The sequence below is a fragment of the Rhipicephalus microplus genome, chromosome X (assembly GCF_043290135.1).
Source record: "Rhipicephalus microplus isolate Deutch F79 chromosome X, USDA_Rmic, whole genome shotgun sequence".
Classification (NCBI taxonomy): domain Eukaryota; kingdom Metazoa; phylum Arthropoda; class Arachnida; order Ixodida; family Ixodidae; genus Rhipicephalus; species Rhipicephalus microplus.
The window spans coordinates 132446018-132469439 of record NC_134710.1 but is presented as its reverse complement, the minus strand read 5'-3'; the positions used below and the strand labels follow the sequence as shown (position 1 = coordinate 132469439).

Genomic DNA, 23422 nt, shown 5'->3' with positions numbered 1-23422 from the left:
GAGTCGAAATAAACAGGTTTTCTGGACTCGCCCTCCCCATGTATAAGCGGACGCGTCGGGGTGGAGAGTCGTCGCGGCGAGTCCCGTCGACCCGGAGACAGGGGGTAGGTTCACCGAACTCGCCGCGCTCAGAAAGGGCATGTATAACCGGTCGCGCTGAGTTGACGGCTCGTGACCTCTCCCGCCCGTCGCGGTCTCCGCTTCCCCTGTCCCCATCACTCCGACGTTGCTCTTTTTCTGTCGGCCGGTACGCGCGCGCTAGGCACGATGACATCCTCGCGCGCTCCACGCACCATGTGGACAGATGATGAAATAACGACGTTGCTAGCTTTAGTCAACGAGAAAAAAGTGAGTGATTTGCTCGATAGCAAGCGGCGAAAAAATAAGGACATATTCATGGACCTGGAAAGATGTTTGAAGGAACAGGGCCTGACGTGGACGTGGGAGCAAATAAGGACCTGTTGGAATAATTTGAAGAAACGCTTACGTGAGCCGATAGAAATTTTACTCAAAAATGTATATTGCATTCCAATTGAAATTACAAGACTCAGATTAAAAATTCATCGTGTAAGGATCTCACTGTCCAGTCCAAAAGCCACAGAAATCAGATTAGCCAAACAGGGTGAGCGTATGAGGCAAGAGGAACACGGCGCACTTAATTGTGGTGGAACTGTACACTTTGTTCCAACAATTGATGAGGGTCTTTAGTCATTTTCATTTAAAAACTGCTTATTGTTTTCAATTTAAAATCTTCAACGAGGTTCAGGGCGCCGCTTAATTCGTATTAGCGACAAGCCACAACTATTGCGAAAAATGACTCGCGTGTAAGGCTTCAAAGGATTTTCCACAGCACCAGGTACACAAATGAAAGGTGTGAACCATGAATCATGGCGAATTCCTGGAGAGACCAGCCAGGGGTGAACAGGCGACGGTGCGTCAGGCTAGGGTGGCTAGTCAGGCTGCGGATACGCCTGCGGCGAGCACTGTGCCGCAACATAACCACTGCTGCCATCGCGTTGTGCAGTGTTAGCCAAGACACCAACACAACCATAAAGTACAGCTGGTGCAAACTGAGAAAAAATACCAAGACAGCCAGCGCGGTGGCGGAGCGACAACTGCGTAAACAACCGCAGCCCACAGCGACGAGAGGCGAGAGCGCAGGCTTGGAGGAGCGGAAACCGGTACCGGAAGACGGGCTTTCAGCTCGCCTCGACGGAAAGCGTCGCTGCGATCACCGCTCACCTCAACTCGTCCGTGCGAGTTCATATAAACTCGGGCGCGTTGAGGTAAGCTGAACCCGCCACTCAACTCAGCCCGCCCCCGTCGCGTTCATGTACACGGGCCTCAGGTCGTGTCTCCGTGATTCAAGTGTCTACTCCTTGGCTGCCCTTCCAAGGAAAGACCGAAGAAGCAACCTACCCGCCAAATTGTTCCGCGAGAGAACCTCATTTCCCCTCTTCTCAGAGAATTGAGTTGGGAGACGCAATAACTATTCGGCGGACCGTGCGTTACTGACTGATGCCCTGTGGGTGGTGTATTGTGTATGTGATTGGTGTTCCGATCAAGGAGGAGGAGCCCGACAGGGCTTAAAACGACGCCGCAGAGTGCTGGACGTCGCTCTGAACCATGTAACGGTTCAACCACCACGCTCGTGGTTTGTGAAACTCCTAAACTTTCGATGCTGTAAATAATTGTAAATAGTGCCATAAACCTGTTTGTTTTTCGTGTCCCCATCTTGTGAGCGTTCGTTTCCTCAACCCGAAGCTACACCACGCTACCACAAAAGACCGGGAAGACCCTGGTCCGCAGCAACTGGTGATCAGCACTGGGATTCGGAGCGAGTACTGGTGAACAGCGCCGAAAGCCGCAACAGCATATGCTCCGTGCCACACGTATCACCAGCAAGCGCTTCATTCGTGTGCTGCGTTCGGACCTAGTGAGTAACGGGTAGCTCTGTAATACCTGCGGGTACAGAAAAAAGTAACTACACATATATAGGTGTGGTCACACACGAAAGCTGGGCGAGAATACCCCATCAAACAAAGATAATCCCCCCCCCCTCCTCCAAAAGGAAATAAGTCTGTGCAGTATACGTGAACTCTCCTTCACCGTTTCGTTGCTCCTGAATTCTAACGATGGCTCGTGCGTGTATTTCCGCGGTCGGCAAGTCAGTAGGCACAGTACTTATATAGTGTTCATAAAGCTGGCCTCACACCTCAGCAAACGATGTGCCCGGCGTAGAAAACTTCTTCGCCTTCATTAATACACCACACACGCGTTTCTCAGCACTATTGTAATCTACAAAAGCCACAAAACGTCGAAATTTGATTGATCATTTTCGACGCTTTGTGGCTTTTGCAGTTTACTAAGTATGTACCATCTTGCCCAATAAGCCACTCTCCTGAGCGCGTTTCTCAGAACGCTGTGTGAGATATGATACATGCTCGAGTGAATGACCTTCTAACCAAAGCCTTGACAACACGGTGGCTGCAGCCATAAATACTACGCAGTTCGAAGTGACGGGCACACCGGTGGCGCAATCCCCCAAACGACGGTCATGTTGGCCCACATGGAATCCTTGGTCAATGTGGTGAAAATACAAACAATAGGAACACTGCCACCTATATAGCAGTATAACACTTCAGGATTTTAGAACAGCAATGAGGTGCACAAGAAAGTTGCGCACACTCTTGTAGAACTTAAAACAAGGATTCTTCAAGGTGGGACAGGTTTAAGACATCTGGGCACCGCTATCTTGGGCTGTTGATGTTTTCTTGTTTTTGTAGATTGCGAGGTGAACTAGTAAGGTCATGAAACATAGTGTGCACCAACTCAACTGTTTTTATGTGTATGCGTCTACCGTAACACCGTTGGTTTACTTGGTAAACATAAAAAACACAAAGGTTAGCAGTTCAACTTGGAGGCACTGAAACCTCTCCGTAAAATAGTCTGTAGGTGATACGTGAACTTGCAAAGGCTCATGGGATGCATGAGGTCTGCACCGGCTTCTGGATCAACGGCTATCCGCCTGCTGCGTCGTTCCTCGGGTATCGGCATGTAGGTATCGGTGTCACTCGATTTCTTCATGGCGACTCAACGCGTATGCTGCGAATTTTCAGCAAACGTTAGCACGGCCGCACCTACGACTGACCACGAAAGCGAAGCATGTGTTATCTTTGCCCAATATTATTTTTGAAGTGACAAACAACGAACTGTACGTGATATCAAGACCCTGCGTTTTTTTTTTTTTGGGGGGGGGGGGATAATAAGTGGCGTGGCCTGGGTGGTCACGTTTTTCAACTTACTTTACACTTGCATATTAACGGAGATCGCCGACTAACGTGCTTATTTTTATGTTTTTTCTTCTTGCACCACGCTTTTGCCGTCTGAGATCGTTGCATCAACAGTAGCTTGTATCAATGTTAACCTTGTGCAAGGGTATCTTATATGTTATAAAGCTACATATTCAGCAACGACCGCCTAGCAAAACGTTCAATTGTTAGTTCGCGAATGACCTCGAGTAGAATGTAGCGCTAAAAAAGTTTTGAAAGCGAAATATTTCGGCGGTAACTTTTTTTTTTTTTTAGCGAAGTCGAGCTCGTTTGGCGTTTCCATGCTGCATCGCGTTGGTGAACAGGCTGGCCGAGACGATGCTCACCTTATGCAGTCAGGCGCCGTGTTTGTTATGTGTAGTTCCCTGTTCTGCTCGCATGTGCACCAGATCAGGAATGAATAAATTGACTACTACGAAAGTGTCACACACTTCGGGTGAGGCCCCGCCGATCCCACATCGACGTGCGGCAGACTCGCAGGCTTCCGCTTTACGCTTCGGCCTGCGACGCCTGAAAGGCCTCGAAGTGGCACATTTCGAATTTATTTGCGGGTTGGTCGACCCGTGCGGGGTTGCACGTGTGGTGATGTGTGGGCCTGACCGACGCACTCATAGAGCAGACACGGAGTTTGATTACACATAAACAAGCATTTAATTAAAACAGGAGCAAAGGCAGGAGATTACAAAAAAATAACAAAGGAAGAATAACACTGATGGCGATGGAAAGAACAGCTATGTAACAAACTATGCTCTAAAAGAACACTACAAGAGGTACAACCAAAAGACAAACACGTGGAATATTAATAAAGTAACAATAAGATGGAAATCATAAAAGGGGATTACAAGGAAATAATTACAGATTGATCATTGGTCGCGTTTTTGAATTTCTATGTGCGTCGCAGCGCACACAACTACACAGATGAAAAAAAAAAGGGCTGGTTAAAACAATTTAACAGTTTTAAAAAAGTCACAATAAAAAGTTCCATACGGACCAGGCCAGCTCTTGGTGCACGTAGGGGAGTTGACGGGTGCCGCTGAAGGTCTCGCCGGCTTGGTAGACGACGAGGGTGCCCGGAATGGCAGCCGCCTCAATACGTTGCGCGGGTCACTCCATGCTCGCCGCCTACGCGAGACTCGCGACACCGACGACCGCACTTGTTGCTGGCTGTACGTCAACTGCCCTTCCGATGCGGTTCAAACCGCCTCATGGGCGAACACGTGCTCCCGTCTCATCTGGGAGTAATTTTTCTTGTTTAGATCGCCGGTGCCCCTTCCGGTACCGGTGCAGGGAAGACGAGCCGGCGCCACGCTGGGTCGTTATAGTCGCCGGATGTCGTCCCCCAACACAAAAGCGCCCTTCCTTGGAAGATGTGGCCCACGGACGATCCGAAAATTGAAGTCGTTTGTGACAGAAAGAAATGCTTGAAATTACAAGCACCACATTGTATAGGTGTTCTATAGGTAGAATAGTGGGGCGCTTTTTATTGTCTACATAGCGTCACTGACTCGTCATTTTCTCCCAGATTGTGCGACGTCGTCGCCATCAGAACCACAGGCTGATTGTGTATACATCGCTCTAGTTGATCTCATTGACAAATGCTTGTGTCCGTGGATTCAGTGGCGTCACCGCTCGCCTGATGTCGTGCGGCTGTTGGCTGGTATGTTGCGCTATCTTCGGTATCATGATCAGAGCTGGCTGCACGTTGCGCGGCGGCGTGCGTTTCAGCGTAAACACCGTATGCTCGTCGCAGCGGGTCATATAGACATCGTAGTTGTGCTCATGAAAAACAACACACTCAAATGCATTTCGTGCTTCCGTCTTGACGCCTCAGTTCCTTTTTCGTCATGCCAAAATGTCGGCGGCACTTCGTCAACCTGCCGCGGATCTTTGCGGAGAGCGCCTGTACGTAAATGCCGAATGTGTCAGACAAACTAAACCATCCATGCAGGATTCGGTGCAAATATCACCCACCTGACGCTAGGCATCCTAAGGATATGCCGCACACCGTGGTTCTTCCACCACAAAACCCACTTCAATTTTCTATCTTGATTGCCAAGGAATCTGAACACCTTTTTTTCCGCTTGGTGCTCGAATTCGAGCAACCGGAAGGTCGACAACCGACCATGATTGTGCGAGCGATTAGATTGCAACACAATCGATAGAAAACAGGTGTCTACAGCTCCAAAAACGCGGACTGCGAAACAGTGCGGCACGGATATCTTAAACCGGAAGCCGATGCAGACGGCGAATCCCATGAGCCTTTGCGGGTTTACGCCCCACCTATTGATGAGTCAACTTTGTGCGTGTGACTCCACGTCATCGCACTGTGCTAGTTGTGCCGTGCATTGCGTGTGTTTCTCCCTCGCCGAGCGACTAACTGGGCGTGCCTCTTCCCTCTTTCTTGAGTGGGGAAAGAGGCGCTATTTGACTTTCCTTTCGGGGGTCGAAAAGAAGACAATTTCATTGGCCTGTTCTGGCCTCAATTGTTTTTCCCGGCAGGAAGTCTTGGGAAGACCAGGGCACAAAACGTGAGCGCCTAGACGCTCAAAAATGCTTTCTTTTCATGTAGTATCCCGCTACCTACATAATGCATATATCTGTAAATAAACATTCCGATTTTCAGCTTCTGCTCCTCACTTTTAGTACGTACCTTTTATGTTATGATTATTAGAGAAGTTCACACTATCGATTATTTCAATGTAATCGATAAAGTTTAAAGTGGCTTGTGTCAGTGAAACTTTCGTATATGGCTGCATTATGTGCAATAGCATGCTTTAAACTACGAGCAATCATGCGCGTGAGGTCTCTCCGCATTTGCTATACACTCATGGTACTTAGAGCGTACGCTCAGTAACGTGTGTGCAAGAAAATTAGACGACGCAAACTAGCGCTGAAGAATAAGCAAAAGAAAATAGTGGGAGAAGAGGCTCTTTCATTTCGCTTATTCTCTCCGGTGCTTTGCGTCGTCAAATTTTCTTCTAATATGAACCAACTCACGCGTACCAAGGTATTGTTACAACTTGTGTGCTTCTTGTAGTGAGTGGCCAGCTTTAAACCACGCAGTCGTTACCATAATCACACGTTCTGACGCCCGATGTATATATACGGTTGTACCGCACCACATTACTGTCATATTACTTGTGAAGCGCGTACAGAGGACGCGCACGTTCGTAAGGCGTGAACAATACTTTCACTGTGGAAGTTATTTTAACTGAATTTTAAAGCAGACGCATGACTGATTAGAGGAAGACCTGCTTGCCACGCAAACTTCCTGCGATCGATATTCAGTGGGACTACAAAATTTTAATATTTATTTTTTAAATCTCTCCCGATTTTTCGGTCACGCAAAATATGATTTTTCGCTCACAACGAACGACGCTGACTCCGGAATTCCGGCGAAACGTGCTCTTATCGCGTTAAGAAAACAGCTTTAGTGACATCCAGATTATCACGAACAACTTATCCAGTTTTCAGGGACACCTACGGAGGAAGGAATGAGACAAGAGGGCATGTCAAGCCGGCGTGCTACGTAAAAAATGGGGAGGAAATGATGTCATCGCGGCCATATATACCTACTGGGCACAATGGCGGCTTTGTTATGGTAGTTACTGTTTCGTGTTGTGCAGTTTAGCTGGTCTAGCGCTGAGTAGCGGCGGCTGGCGGTGGCATGTGCGCTTTTGTAGGTCTCGTACTGAGCCATGGCGGACAATATCAGTGCTCTGTGCCACGTTGTCAGATATGCAGTGTTTTTGCGGCACTTATTGTACTTCTAGCAACTTCTACGAAAACTTTCGTTAGCCATGAGGCCTCAACAGTGTGTAGAACGAGCGCATGTCCATGTGCCGTGCGGCGGATGACGCGGATGAAGTATTTAAAGTGTTCCGCGAAATTGCGTTTGGGCACCATGACTAAACGGAAACCGGACGAACACCTTGCAGGCCAGTGACGGTTATGCACTGTTCGTGCTTGTGACAACGAATGAAACTTTTTGACCAGCAAGACGCAATGAGGGCCACGTGGACATACATGGTTTCGTGTTCGATATGTGTACAGTGAAAACTTGTACGTGTGATTTAAAACTCCTTTTAGGAGCCTGCTCCTTTTTCTGAGGGGTTGTCTCTCGTCGTTGCGCTGGTGTGTATGCTAGTGCTCATTGCTTCCGCTATAGGCGCATATGCGCTCTTAGTTTCAAGAGCATTCCCTAGATGGCGCGCCGCCGCTCAGGCGACGCTCGCTCCACTGTAGGTGCGTGCTCTAGTTTGGTAGGAGGCCGCTAGGTGGCCGCGCCTATATATATCGCTCGCTTTCGGCGCGCTCCCTTTCTCTTTCGCCGGACATAACTCAGAGCTCGTCGATACCCACGATGAACATCGCAGAAGCCAAGGTGGCGGCGCGGAGAACTCGCAATGTGGCTGCAGCGCGGCCTCGGCGTCGAGACCCTTCTCGAAATTTCCACTACATCTTATAATTCAAGATCCTTTGGCTTTGTACTTAAGGGATCACAAAGCCATTGTACTAAAAGCAAGACGTTCCTCCGAGCTTATGTAATCCGTAAATAAGTTATTAAACAAGATGTATATACCGCACCAGTTTGTAAATATCTGTATATAGTACACTGATATATAAACAATAAGCATTTTGTATATAACGCGTATATACAATCACAGCACAACAACTCTCGCGTCACGTCTTTGTATGATGATGATTAAGCTTATGTACAGAGGATTCACGGTTGACCGGATTGAATATCTGGAGCAAGCTCCTTCATCATCATTTAATTCGTGGATATGCGGGAGTTTTTCTGTTTCGCTGGTTATTCTCACCCCAGCATTGTTCTCGCAGCGTTTGAGCAAGCGCGCTCAAGTGTCACTTGCACCGCGGTTGCAGAATGCTGACGCCAGTGAGTTTTACGTGGAAGATGGGCACGGTGACTGTGCGGCGTGTTGCCGCGTGTGAGACGGAATGCAACCGCATAAGGCGGCGCACGGCCAATCGTGTTGTCTGTACAGTGCGTGAAATAATGACGTGAAAACACTGACAATAAACTCGCCGATGTGAGTGTATCTAGCGTGTGTTGTATTGTGCTTGCTTCGTTGTCGGCGAACTGTTACTCACTGATATTACTCGGACGAAATCATTTCACCAATGGTGTCACACTGGCCCAGCGTATTCAGCCCCGTTCTGATAGTTTTGGTTCACCACAAAGTGCTTGCTGTGCAATGCACGAGGTTTTTGCGCCGCAGAGAGTCGCGCTTTCTGCTTCACATTCGGTTAGAAACAAGAGAGGAGAATTTGCCCATTCAATATGGCCGACCTTCGGCTTCACCACGGCTTCGCAGCGAGTGACGTTCAGTTGTTTTTTTCCATCTCCATGGGAACACGTATAGCTTTAGGATGGATGAATGGATAGATGGATGGATGGTGAATGTATCCGGCTGCGCCCTTTAGATAGGGCGGTGGCTCACTCCACCTAGGGATAAAGTTAAGTACTATCACTATGTGTTGAAGAATTGAATTTCACTCGTGCCTTGATTGTAGCAACCAATCAGTTAGCCTCCTCCTGGTTATTTCTACCCGTTTAAAGTGTATTTTGCCTTCACTGTCCCTAAACTCAAACATTTTGAAAAATCTCGCGCCTTTATTTTGGACGATAGAGTGGAGCCCTTTACAGAACAATATCAAATGTTCAGTCGTTTCCTCCTCCTCTCCACACGCACTACATAACGTGTCTGTGGCTTTTTGGTCCGCAATACTCTCGTTCTTGCCTCGAACAGCAGAGAACTACCCCGAGAATTCCTGGATGGATTGATATGGCTGTAGCCTTTAGATCGGGCGGTGGCTAACGCCACCTAGCCGTAATACTTAGTGAACCAATAGGTAAACTTATATTTTTTTCCTTTAAATAGTGAAGTTGATTGATTGATTGATTGATTGATTGATATGTGGGGTTTAACGTCCCAAAACCACGACATGATTATGAGAGACGCCATAGTGGAGGGCTCCAGAAATTTCGACCACCTGGGGTTCTTCAACGTGTTCCCAAATCTGAGCACACTGGCCTACAACATTTTCGTTTCCATCAGAAATACAGCCGCCACAGCCGGAATTCCATTCCGCGATCTGCGGGTCAGCAGCCGAGTACCTTAGCCACTAGGCCACCATGGCGAGGCATATATAGTGAAGTTGAGGACTGTTACTTTGCAGTGAAGGATTCAATTTTCACCCGTGCTTTGATTTTAGCCACCAATCAGATAACCTTCTTCTAGTTATTTCTACCCGCTTAAAGTCTATTCTGCTCTCCCTGTCTCTAAAACCGAGTGCTTTGAAAAACTCTGCGCCATCATCTTGAACTATAGGGTGAAGCCCTTTACAGAACATTATAAAGTGGTCGACAGTTTCCTCCTCCTCTCCACATGCACTGCATACCGTGTCTACTCTTTGTGTTTTGCTGGATAAGTCATGGTTCGCAATACTCCCGTCCTGGCCTCAAACAGTAGAGAACTACCCCAAGTATTATCATGGATCCTTTTATTGCCAATTTCCTGCTTAACAGTTCGATAGATCTCCAGTGCGGACTTTTTGATCATGCCGATTCTCCACATGTTGGTCTCAATTCCTTCACCTTCTTCTTAACCGATAGTTATTTTTGGTTTGGCCTCCTGCTCTTTTCTGCGTATTTACCCGTCAATTGAGTTGCTTCCTCCGTTTTATTGATATTCCTCATGTACAAGTAGCTGAAAACATTCCTAGCCTGGCGCTCCTCCTCCATTTTTCTCAATCGCTTCTTAAATTTTATCATTCTGCCGGCTTCCCTGCCCTCAAATGATGTTCGTCCCATATCCCCGTGTACTCCGTGATTTGATTTATTCCCGTGAGCTCCTAAAGCAAGCATACCTATTCCACGTTATTTAATTTCTAATCTTGCTTGAACTTCTGATCTCATGCACAAGACCGCATTGCCAAACGTCAGACCAGGAACCATGACCCTTTTCCATATTCCTCTCACAACATCATACTCATTGTAATTCCACAGTGCCGCTTTTTCATCGCCGCTGCATTCCTGTTGCCTTTAGTCGTTTCGTATATTTCGTGTTCCCTTAGGTACTCGGTCCAATCGCTTATCCATACGCCCAGATATTTGTATTTATCTCTTATAACTAGCGCGACCTCCCGTATCCTAAGCTCACTACCTTCATTATCATTAAAATATAGACATATGATTTTTCTTACTGAATCTGAAATTGAGCCTATCGCTTCATTACTGCAGATGTCCATCCATCTCTGCAAATATTCCTTGTTGGTGGCCATTAGCACTATCTCATCGGTGTACATCAATGCTGGTAGTGTCTGTTCAATGAGTTTTCCTTGTTTACGAAAGTGAGGTTGAAGCCAAGTCCACTCCCCTCTAATTTGTCCTCTAATTCTTGTAGGTACATCATGAATAACAAGGGTGACATGACACCCCTGCCTAAGCCCCCGTTTTATCTCTGTAGGATTGGATACCTGTTTTTCCCATTTTATAACTACCTTGTTACTTTTAGAGATATCCTTTAAAATATTAGTGACTCCATCTTCCACATCTAGTGTGTCCAGTATTCCCCAGAAGTCTTCTTGAACTACACTATCGTACGCTCCCTTGATATCCAAAAATGCTAGCCAGAGGGGCCCATTTTCCTGTTCTGCTATTTCGATGCACTGCGTCAGAGAGAACAGATTGTCTTCCAACCTCCCGTGTTTCCGAAACTCATTCTGGAGTTCCCCTAGTACCCCCTCATCCTCTACTCATGCTTGCAGTCTTTCCTTTATAATCTGCATTGCCAGCCTGTAGACCACTGATGTCACTGTTATAGGAAGGTAGATATTTATGTCAGCTTTGTTCCCCGTTCCTTTATAGATCATGCTCATCCTGCTAAGTTTCCATCTATCGGGGACTTCAACATCGATTATTGTTTTGCTCGCTGTCTCTTTCAAAGTCTGCTTATGCTTAGACTTGGTACCCAATGTCTTTATCAGTATAATTGGGATGCCATCCAGGCCTGTTGATGTACTACTAGGAACCCTCTTTTCAGCCCATTCCCACTATCGTTTTGAAAATGGAGGCACTGCGCCACTTGAACCATCCTTGTCTATTGTGGTGCATAAGGCACTTCGTTGTTGAAATTTTTCTGTCACCCTTGTTCTTATATACACCGACTGATCTGGATGGATGGATGTATCTGGTTGTGCCCTTTAGATCGACTGATCGCACCGAATGATTGCCCCGCCGTGGTGGTCTAGTGGCTAAGGTACTCGGCTGCTGACCCGCAGGTTGAGAGATCGCAGTCTGCGGCGGCTGCATTTCCGATGGAGGCTGAAATGTTGTAGGCCCGTGTGCTCAGTTTTGAGTGCAAGTAAAAAACTCCAGGTGGTCGAAATTTCCGGAGCCCTCCACTACGGCGTCTCTCATATTGATATGGTGGTTTTGTGACGTTAAACCACTCATATCAATCAATCAAACACAGGCTGATCAGCGCTCCTAGCGGCCACGGCTTGAAGCTCTCACATTTTCAATGGGACGAGGTCATTTTTCGACGATCAAAAATCGTAGAGGCGGAAATTTCAAAACTTCTTAAAGTGGCACGTTCTACGAGCTGTACAGCACATCACAAATGCAGCGTCGTTAACATCGGGGCTTACGATTCTGTTCCCACGACAAATAAAGTTTACACAATGAGACTCCATGGAAGCAACGGAAAACACACCCTGCTTTTCTAAAAAAAAAAGCCATTCGAAAAAACTAGGTGGAAACCTGCAAATTTCTCCGAGGTCTGAGTAGTATGAAGACTAAGCTTTGATTTGAGCCCGCAATCATGTTTCTGCGTGATAATAAATACGTTGAAAATTCAGTTTTATACAACACAGTCGTACCTTTGACTTGCGTCTTGGACCATATATAGTACCTTCATAACACCAATCTTATGGCAGCGCATCCCGCTGGCGTTGTGGCCTAGTTGGCTGAGCGACCGATCTGGAAGGTCGCGCGTGGTCATTTTGGCGCGGTGCAGGTTTGAATGCGAAGTATATTTTTCTTTCTTTCTTTTTAAACAGAGTTTTTGTTGGTGGTTACTGTGCTCGATTGCCGATCCGAAGGACAAGCGTTACTTAGAGTACTTACATTTAGATGTGCGTACCATGAACGTACGTAGGTGTAAATTCACGTGAAGTAACCCCAGATGATTGAAATTTCAGCCACCCTCCTCTGCATTCTCCTCCTAGAAACAGAGTACGGGAGACGCACGCTACGCGCTAAGCGCGTCCTGTAGCCTGTAAGTAATAGTTTGTCCAGCCCTCCTCTGGGAACATATCAACGACATATCAAAGTTTTGACACGTAATTTTCTTGCAATTATTATTCTATAGCGTGATTGCTGAATATTAAGTTGCTTGTTTTTTCATTAAAGCGTTGCACCTACAATATTTGGAGCAGTGCCAGTTTCTTTTCTGGTTATTGAGCACGTAAGTGGCTCTAGTGTTATTATTTCATTGTTATTACGCTAACCATTACTTAAACAACAAAGGAAGGGGAACCAGGAGTTTATTTAGTTAACTGCAAAATGAGTAAAGCAACATATTTTTTAATTGGAAAAGCATAAGGGTAGTTTTTTATAATATAATTATGTCATTTAAATACGCATTATACATTATTAGCGACTCACCAGCAATGGGAGAACCAGGGCAAAGCTTGTGTTGCTGAATCAACCTTTTTTTTTTACATGAGCGGAATTCTCAGTTTCGGCGAGCATTAACGCTTCTCTCTTCTGAAACAGAGCCATCTTGGAGAATCATGGGCAGAACACCTTGACACAGTGCAGGATAGTAGGTTTTTATCAGTTCCATATGCGCAGTCTCATGTACCGACATTGTTGATTACTACACTAGAAGAAAGCTCAAGTGGCTTGATCACCGGGGCTAGCTCAAGGAGTCCTCAGCCATAAAACTCAGTCAAGGGCATAAGACGCTAAAAGGCTTCAAGACATCTCGATCGTGTATTTGACCCAGCTTACCAGCAGTGGCATGAGATCGGGCTCTCCGGCGACCTTCTTCAACGCTTAGCAACTTGGGAAACTGCCGTCGACTCACTCCCATAGGCCTGGAAAGGGTAATAATAATAATAATAATAATAATAATAATAATAATAATAATAATAATAATAATAATAATAATAATAATAATAATAATAATAATAATAATAATAATAATAATAATAATAATAATAATAATAATAATAATAATAATAATAATAATAATAATAATAATAATAATAATAATAATAATAATAATAATCAGGGTTTAACGTCCCGAAACCACCAACCATATGATTATAGACGCCGCAGTAAAGAGCTCCGGAAATTTCGACCAGCTGGGGTTCCTTAACGTACACCAAAATGTAAGCACACGGGCCTAACGTTTCTGGCTTCCATCGAAAACGCAGCCGCCGTAGCCGGGATTCGATCCCATGACCTGCGGGTCAGCAAACGAGTGCCTTGGCCACCGCGGAAGGCTAAGCGTGGAAAGGAGGTATTGCGCACAAGGTACTGGAGGGCTCGAGTCCTTATAGGTAGAAGACTGGAGCGAGTCCAGTCGTGGTCTGTGTAACAGTGTTTTGGGCGTATACGTCAAGAAGAGAATCACATGGCAGACTTCATATTCGCATCGTGGTCTTGGCATGTATAACATCATATATTTTTATTAATATTTCTAGTTTATTATAAAACTCATGTGCCAGCCAGCTTTCGAATAACGTTATTTTTCTAGTGTTTTTTGTTTCGTTGAGTACATTGGTGAACGAAGCCATGTGACCAGCAAATTTGTAGCGGCAGAACACGTGTTATGCGCCGATTTGTGTTTAGTGTGAACCAACATCTTTTAGAACGATGACCATTACTTCAATAACCATAGTAATTGTTGGGGTTTATTTTCGCAAAATGACCATATTTTATATGAGATGCCGTACTGTAGGTCACCGAAAATTTCGACCACGGGGGCTCTTTAATGGGCGCATTATGAGCCTCAAGCTTTGTCACCTTCATCAAAAAGGCGGCCACAACAGACGTATACTTTCTACTTTGAGCCCTATGTTAGGTAACACCGTGTTACTTCGCGGGACCGAGTTCGTGGCCACACTTCGATGGACTCAATCTGCTAGAAGCTCGTGTTCTCAAATTTAAAAGAACGTTAACCCCACGTCGTAGAACGGCCGGGCCCTCCACTGCAGCATCTCTCTCATTCCCATCGCGTATTCTGGACGCAAAACTACCAACAATTATTATAAAAAGTATAAGTGCTTTCTGTGCTGCCACAGAATGCTAAACAGTAGAAGAAAGCTCGAAAAACGCAGAGGCGACAAGTTAACCTACGTGACAAGTCAAGTAACCTAGAACTCCACATTTCCAAATGCTACCATTTGACTCTTTGGTCATTAAACGTATGGCAACCCTTTAAAGATCTGCCATCGGCGAGCCTTTCGACATGGTAACAAATTTGCTCAGCTTCCACCGACTCGTGCAACGCTGTGGCAGAGCAAAGGTCGTCAGAACTGGCTTGTCCAGGCTTGACTATAGGCACACGTTCACTCACACGCTCATGCACAGAATGGTCACGCGATCACATTGCGATTCACGAGTATTCGCCAGGTATCGATCGGGTTTGATTGAAAATCGCTTCGTGATCGCAGCCCGGAGTATCTTATTTCTCTAAATAAGCAATTGCCTTAATTTGCATATTAGAAGCTTGATATCAATTAGGTTGCGTCTTATGCCAAGCTAGGCTTAATTAGGTGCCCAATCAGCACTACATCTTTGGCTCAGTCTTAACTATGGTATCGGTCTAAGCTCCGCACATCTTACCTTGCGCGGCATGACTAGGTACAAGAATCTCAGCTCGGCTTAAATAGGGCTTATCACAGTGTGATTTCGTTAGCTTACTCATGCATTGCTAGTTAGGTTTTACAATGGTCAACATGGCTTTATAAGGTTTGACTATGTTTACATTGGTTTAGCTAGGCACAGCTGTTCTCAATTTTGCTTGACGCCGCCGCCGACTAGCCCTACGTCGCGAACCGGGCAAACGATGGGCATACGGGCAATGCTGTAAAGATGAAAAAAAAATTGTTTGGCTGCTTTTTCGAAATTTCAGGTGCAGCCAGGCAGTGTTTTTTTTAAAGATACGTATAGCGATTTGTTGCCGTAGAATCGGGGAACGACTAGCCTCTTCAACGTTACAACTCGCCGGTCTTATCTCTGCTGCTGTTGACGATGAACGGCGGCAAACCAAGCTACGCTGTGAACGTCTTCCTTTTGTTTTTCTTCTTTTTTTTTTGCCGCGACCCATTTCTTGACATCGCGCGAGACTCAAAAAGATAAAAGTTATGGGGCACGTGGTAAAAGACATGCGAACTAAACGCCGATGTACGTGAAAGCTGCATGTGCATGCAGACACCACTTGTTCAGCATCATATCATCATGGAACCCACAGAGAGGCCCATTCGACACTATACCTATAAAGTGTCGCAAAAAAAAACAAAAAAAACAAGACGCTATACGTGGCTAAGTCAAGCAGGTGCTTCAGGACGACGTCGTTCAGCCACCTACCAGTTCCTGGACTTCGCTATTTGTGCTAGTAAAGAAGGATAGTACGTTGCGTTTTTGCGTTGATTACCGTAAACTGAACAAGGTCACCAAAAAAGACGTTTATCCTCTACCCCAGATAGATGACTCGCTGGACCGTATACAAAATGCTAAATATTTTTTTCTCTGTGGACTTCCATAGCGGCAACTGGCAAATCGCAGTTGAGGAGCGTGACCGCGAAAAGACGGATTTTATTACTCCAGATGGCCTGTACGAGTTCTGCCTTACTGTCTATGCTCAGCGCCACCTATTTTACACGAACTCATGGATACGGTTCTAACGGGGCTCGAACGGAAATCATGTCTTGTTTACCTTGACGACGTCATGGTCTTTGCAGAGGCGTTCCAACAACACGTCCAACGCGTTCAGGCAGTTTTTCAGGCAATTAGAACAGCTGGGCTTTCTCTCAAACACGAGAAGTGCCATTTCGGATACGAAGAACAGAAGTTACTTGGCCATGTTGTGAGCCATGTCGGCATCCACCCAGATCCGGAGGAAACCCGCGCTTTTGCAGCATTTCCCGTGCCCACAAATAAGCGCGACCTACGCCAATTTCTGGGGCTCTGCTCGTACTACAGGAGCTTTGTCAAAAACTTTTCGAAGATCACTGAACCCCCCCAACAAGCTTAGAAAAGATAGTGTCCCGTTTGTTTGGGGTCCAGATCAACGCCACGTGTTTTACACCCTCCAAAACCTGCAGGCTCCGCCTGTACTGGGTCATTTTGACGAAAGCACCAACACGAAGTTACACACAGACGCGCAGCAACGTTGGACTAGGAGCGGTATTGGTTCAGTGGCATAATAGCGTAGAGCGCGTGATCTTTTATGCAAACAGAACTTTAACCCCAGCGGAGAAATACTATTCTGCAACCAAACAGGAATGCCTCGCTGTTGTCTGGGCCATAACAAACTTCCGCCCATGCTTGTATGGCCGCTCATTCAGGGTAGTTAGCGACCACCATTCCCTTGTTGGCTCGCGAATCTCAAGGAATCCATCAGGTCGTCTAGCACGATGGAGCTTTTGCCAATAATTTCGGTGCTCCGTTTCACTACAAGGACAAGTTGAGGTTAATTGCAAAAGCGCTACTGATTTCGGATAGTGTCTACGTGCAACATCATAACAACTGTGTTGTTTGGATAGTTGGATAGTTACCAGTTTGGATAGCCACCTGATAAATAAAATTTTCCCATGGTTGATTACCCCGGAGCTGCATCAATCTGTATATGAACATGACGTGCGAGACCAATCGTTGCTTAAGTGAGACAAATGACGTTTCATTATCACGCGGGTCACGTATGAAGCGGAGTGCACCATCGAAACAGTTCATGTCGACTTTCTGGCGTTTATTTTGCAAACGATTGCTATTAGAAGTGCTCCTACATAAAATGAACATTACCATTTGTGACGTGGTAGTAGATCGAGTCAGCTGTTCGCGTAAATCAGGTTGTGCGACAACATAATTTTGACGACTGTTGAGAAGAAATCTGTGCATGAGATCTGAGTGTGCCGACGTCTCGAAATTCCGGAAACCATTGTGTGGACTGCAGCGTTACTTTTTAGGGGTGAAGCTCCTTAAAGCGGCACCTGTTCGTCCCTCGTACTCGTAGTGTGTAACCAGTGTTACATTTTGACCTGCAAGGTGGTGCCGGTGGGAGATTTCTCCTGTGCTTTGTTGAACAATGAAAAGTTCACGGTGTGCGCGTTAACTAAAAGCCGAATGCTCCTGTCTCTCATTCCCCATTAGCAGCCATTGACATGTACATTGAGCACTATCTGACAAGAAAGGGTTGCTACGTTATACTCGCCGGGTGTAACCTCCTTAGTTTTAGAGAGGTTTAGCGAGCGTTGAGCCGCAGCGCCATGATTGATTGATTGATTGATTTGTGGGGTTTAACGTCCCAAAACCACCATATGATTATGAGAGACGCCGTAGTGGAGGGCTCCGGTAATTTCGACCACCTGAGGTTCTTTAACGTGCACCCAAATCTGAGTACACGGGCCTACACCATTTCCGCCTCCATCGGAAATGCAGCCACCACAGCCGGGATTTGATCCCGCGACCTGCGGGTCAGCAGCCGAGTACCTTAGCCACTAGACCACCTTGGCGGGGCCCGCAGTGTCATGAATACAATGAACTGGTACGTATATCATGAAATCGAGGTGGTTAAAGGATGGAAGTAGATATGAAGCGCAAGCCGTAAAAAAGTAAAAGCCGAATTCTCCTGTCTCTCATTTCCCATTAACAGCCATTGGCATGTTTGAGCACTATCCGACAGGAAAAGGTTGCTACGTTATACTCGCTGGGCGTAACCTTCGTGGTTTTAGAAAGGTTTAGCGAGCGTTGGGCCACAGTGACATGAATACAGTGAACTAGTATATACCATGAACTCAAGGTGGTTAGAGGTGGGAAGTAGACCCGAAGCGCAAGCCGTAAGAAGGTGTGCGTGTGCCACCTCTCGTTTAGTCCTTTGAATGTCCGCTGGATGGCGGTGCTTCTATATGGGGAATATATGATGAAAAGATGCGAGATGGTGGTACTTGGAGTGTTAAATAGATGGACGAACGGACACACAGACAGATGCATGGATGGACGCATGAATGGACGCAGGGGCGGATGCATGGACGAACGCAGGGACGGACACACGAAGAGACGCACGCACGGACGGGCGGATGGACGCATGGACGGTTACACAGACGGACACATGGACGGAGGGAAGCAAGAACGAATGGACGGACGAATGCTTCGCTCCACTCTCCATCATTCACTCCGTGGATATGCTGCCATTTTTTTTCTCACTATTATAGGTGATTGTGTATGACATACAGATTCATCGAAAGTCTCCTGCATTCCAAAGCGGAATTTCGTCAAATGACATAACATTTGCTGAGGCAGACATAACTTGCACGTAAATCGCAGTGCCTTGAGCAAGCTGAAAACGCCCTAATTTTTGTAATACTTCTACACAAATATTTTTTGCGTAGTCTATGCGAAGTTGTAATGAAGTAGGACCGATTCAGTAGAAACATTTTCTTAGCATTGATTTTGTCGAGTACGCACATGGTGAAAACAAATAATGTCTCGCTGTCTCGCTATCCTGCACCTTAATTTTCTAAGTAGATCCATACTTTCTGCAGCTTAGTTACGTTTTAACAGCACTAAATACATTCACTTTGTACGTTTAAATAGTTACTACTCGAAATTGAGAAAAGATCACCACCAGTCGTATCGCTTAAGAGCGCGTACACATTGGGCTCCGAAAGAAGCGACCACCGGCGATGGAGCAGGCGAGTCCCTGCCGTGACGTCGCTTCGCTGCGACTGTAGCGACGCCAGTGTTCGCTCTCGGGACTAATAGCACTCGTGACAATTGTCTTAGTAGCTTTCAGTTGGTAATGTGGCTGTTTCGCGCTTTCCTGATTTACTCTTGTCTTGTAGAGGCGACTATTCACGTTATTTCCCCTTGCGGATGCAGACTTTAGCCACTGAAGGTTAGTTTTGAATAAGTATAAGAGAACCATCAAGTTGAAAAAGACAGTGGTACAATGACATTGAGAAATATATGAGCGACAGGGTCTGCATGAAGACCTTCGCTTCAGAGGGGCAATCTGACAGTTCGTGACTGCGTGCTCAGAGTAGAGTTCATCATAATCATCATCAGCCTGACTATGCCCACTGCAGGGCAAAGGCCTCTCTCACCTTCAACCCAGCCTCTCTCATCTTCAATCAACCCGGTCTTGCGATTTCTGCTGCCACGTTATAGTTGCGAACTTCTAAATCTCATCGACCCACTTAACTTGCTGTCTCCGCTTCGTGAGTTTGCCTTCTCGCGGAATCCAGTACTGACTTTCAAGTAAAAGTCGCCAAACGACGAGCAGGAAGTCGCCAAAAGTCACCATTTTTCTTTAAGTATTGGCAAAAAAGGCCTGGTTCTCCGACTATAGCGGTGAAATGCTCTTGGTGCTGCAAGGGCTACGCTATTTATAATATGAATGAACGCTCATGATAATCCTTCCATGAAAATTCGCTGAACACCAGAAAAACGAAAATAACTTTTTCCAACGTACTGTGTAATCTTCACAATGCACGCACCAAGATGTGTGGCGAAGCTTACGCTACACATCAGCCTCACTGAAGTTGCTGAATGCCACTCAGAGAAGCTGCCTTCTTAGTGTGACCGAAAAATGAGTTAATAACCAAATAAATTTTACGTAGTCAATTAGGAGGTAATGCAGCAGTCACGAAGATGACAAGCTTGCAGAGAATTTGTAGCTATGGGTGAATCACGCGGCCTAACTATCATATAGCCACTTCAGAAAACAAACTTTAGAAATTAAAGCACCTTAAAGAACTTAGTTCAAGACCCCTGCCTCGTGGCACGCGAAGCAAACCGCTGACTTACAATTTATTGATTGATATGTGGGGTTTAACGTCCAAAAGCCACCATTTGATTGAGAGACGCCGTAGTGGAGGGCTCCGGAAATTTCAACCACCTGGTGTTCTTTAACGTGCACCCAGATCTGAGCACGCGGGCCTACAACCTTTCCGCTTCCATCGGAAATGCAGCCGCCACAGCCGGGATTTGAACCCGCGACCTGCGGGTGAGCAGCCGAGTACCTTAGCCACTAGACCACCGCGGCGGGGCATTTGCACTTACAATTTGCTTGTGGGTTACTGGGGGACGCACCAGCCACGCTGTAATCTAGAATAATTGAGAAACAGGACTGGCGTACTGAAGTGCGCAAAAAGTATGACTTATACTTGTGTGTCTAAAGGAAAGAAAAAAAAAATGTTGATCACTTGTTAGGAACACACTGAGCACAGAATGCATGATTCAGTGGAGACATAGGCCGGAAATGGCCGAACATTTGCCATGTCGCCATTCCTAATTTTAGGCCGCCACGATCGAGCCTCTCGAATTCGCCATTTTGGTGAAAAGCACCCACCAGTGGCAACCCTGACGCTGAATGACCAGCGGTTATCCTGCTCACGTTCTACGTGCACGGCCCGTATTCATTTCTTCTTGATTTCAACTATGATATCCCTAACCCAGGCTCGCTACCTGGCCCACTCTGGTTTCTTCTTGTCTCTTTATTTTCCACCCATTATTTTCCTTTCTATTTCGCTCACTGCGTCGTCCTCAATTTATGCTTGACCCTCTTTGTAAGCCTCCATGTTTCTGCTCCGTATACGTAACTACCTGCAAGATGCAACTGTTATACACCTTCCTCTTGGGGGTTAGTGGCAGATTACCATTAATTATTTGAGAATGCTTGCTGAATGTGATTCACCCCATCCTTATTTTTCTAGTTATTTCACTCTCAACATTCGGCTCCACAGTTACTACCTCTCCTAAGAAGACATATTTCTTTACAACTTCGAGCCCCTCTCCACGTATGGCAAAGTGCTGTTTTCTGCCGAGACTGTAGCAGCACATTACTTAAATTGTGTACATAAGAATTTTCAGACCTACTCTTCTGCTTTTCGGGTCCAGTTCAGTAATCATGAGTGGTAAATCTTTCCCTGAGTTACTCATCAAGACAATGTTACCAGTGAATCGCAGGTTACCAAGATACTCGTCATTAATTTTTATCCCCAACTTTTCTCAATCTTGAGCCCTGAAAACCTCCTGCAGACACGTGGTGAATAGAGATCGTGTCTCCCTGCCTTGCACCTTTTTTATTGGGATTCTGTCGCTTTTTTTTTTATGGAGAACTGTGTTGGTTGTGCATCGACTGTCGAGTTCTTCCAGTATGTTTAAGTTAGTCGATGCCTTGATTCCGTAGCGCCAGCATTATTGCTGATGTCTCGATTGAGTCAAACGCTTCGTCGTAGTCTATGAAAGCTATGTATAGGGGGTTGGTTGTATTCCGTGCATTTCTCTATTAGCTGATTGATAGTATGAATATGGTCTATTGTGGAGTAGCATGTACGGAATCCTGTTTCGTCCTTTGGTTGATTTGATTGAACTCCAATGTCGCCTTAATTTTATTAGTTATTATTTTTTGTAAATATTTTGTAGAGAACGGACAGTAAGCTGATCGGCCTATAATTTTTTTAAGTCGTTCACGTCTCCTTTCTTATGGATTGAACTGATGGCGTTCTTCCAAGATTCTTGTACCCTCCAAGAGACACTTCGTATATAAGGCGGCCAGTTTTTCTGACACAATTTCTCCGCCATCTTTCAGCAGGTCCGTTGTTACTTTATACCCTCACCAGCGGCTTTGCCTCTTTGCATTCCTTCTACGGCTTTCCTTACTTCCCCTGTCGTTACTGGTAGGATGTCGAATTCCTCTGGGCTATTCTTACTTCTTACGTACGATATCATCATGATTATTTCGGCTTCTTTACAGCTCTTTGTAGAAATTTTCCAGCACCTCAACTATCCTATCCATATTGGTTATGACATTGCTTTCATTGTCCTTTAATGCATACATCCGATTTTTGCCTATGCACAAGTTCGCCTTTCAGCTTTTAGGCTTTTGCCGCTTTTTACAACTTGTTCAATTTTCACTATGTTTTCAAGAGCCGATGCCATATTCCCCCACTGCGTGATTTCCGGCCCGTTTCTTGCCTACTTTGGCATTGAAGTCGCCCATCAGAATAGTATACTGTGTTCTTACTGTGTCTATACTGTGCTGCATCTACGTCTTTATAGAAGCGTTCAGCAAAATGATCATCACGGCTTGGTGTAGGCGCGTAGGGCTGTACCAACTTCATCTTGTACCTTTTGTTAAGCTTAATTATGACGCTTGTCACCCTCTCTCTCATGCTATAGTATTCTACTATGTTGACAGTGATAATCTTGCGTATAAGAAACCGCACCTATAGTTTCTTTCTGTCAACTAATCCGCAGTAGCATAGGACGTGTCCGTTCTTCAGCAGTGTATATGCCCCACGTGACCTCTAAACTAGCCTCACTAGAGAGCGTTCTAGCGTTGAACGGAGCCAAGTTCAGATGCCGATGGCGGCCTGTCTGGAATCAGCGATTCTTAGCACCCTCTGCTGCGTCACAGGTCTGAACGCCGCCTTGAACAGTTGCTTCGCAGCCGCTGGGGACTGAGTTCCAAGGGTTAATTGGTACATTGATATGAGAGGTAGTGGCCAAGTTCTGCACCAGAGTGGTCAATCCTGATCTGGTGAGGGAGTGCATTACCAGCCGGTGGTCGCCAGTGAGGCCGCACCCGAGACCTCTTCTTTTTTTTTCTTTTTTTACGATTAGTAAAAGAGTAACTCATTATAATTAGGTTGTGATTAAATAGTGTAGACCACTTATAACATAATTACTCACAGTGGAGAACTGGTGACAATGTTGTTTTTTCAACTCCCATTTACCCTCCTATATAACCCCATGTATACGTATACCGTTTATTGTACAGTTCTCCAAGATGAAAGACTGGTTATAATGCGGTTGCCAGAAAATGTTT

At 45.9% G+C, this 23422-nt stretch overlaps 1 protein-coding gene across 1 annotated transcript in view; it reads left to right on the top strand.

The window, feature by feature from the left end:
• The first annotated feature begins 2985 nt into the window (after nt 1-2985).
• LOC142775106 (glutamate receptor ionotropic, delta-2-like) overlaps nt 2986-23422 on the top strand; it is a 79353-nt gene continuing 58916 nt past the window's right edge. Inside the window, exon 1 of the mRNA XM_075876445.1 lies at nt 2986-3057. Coding sequence (XP_075732560.1) covers nt 2986-3057 — 72 coding nt within the window. The remainder of the gene's footprint in view (nt 3058-23422) is intronic.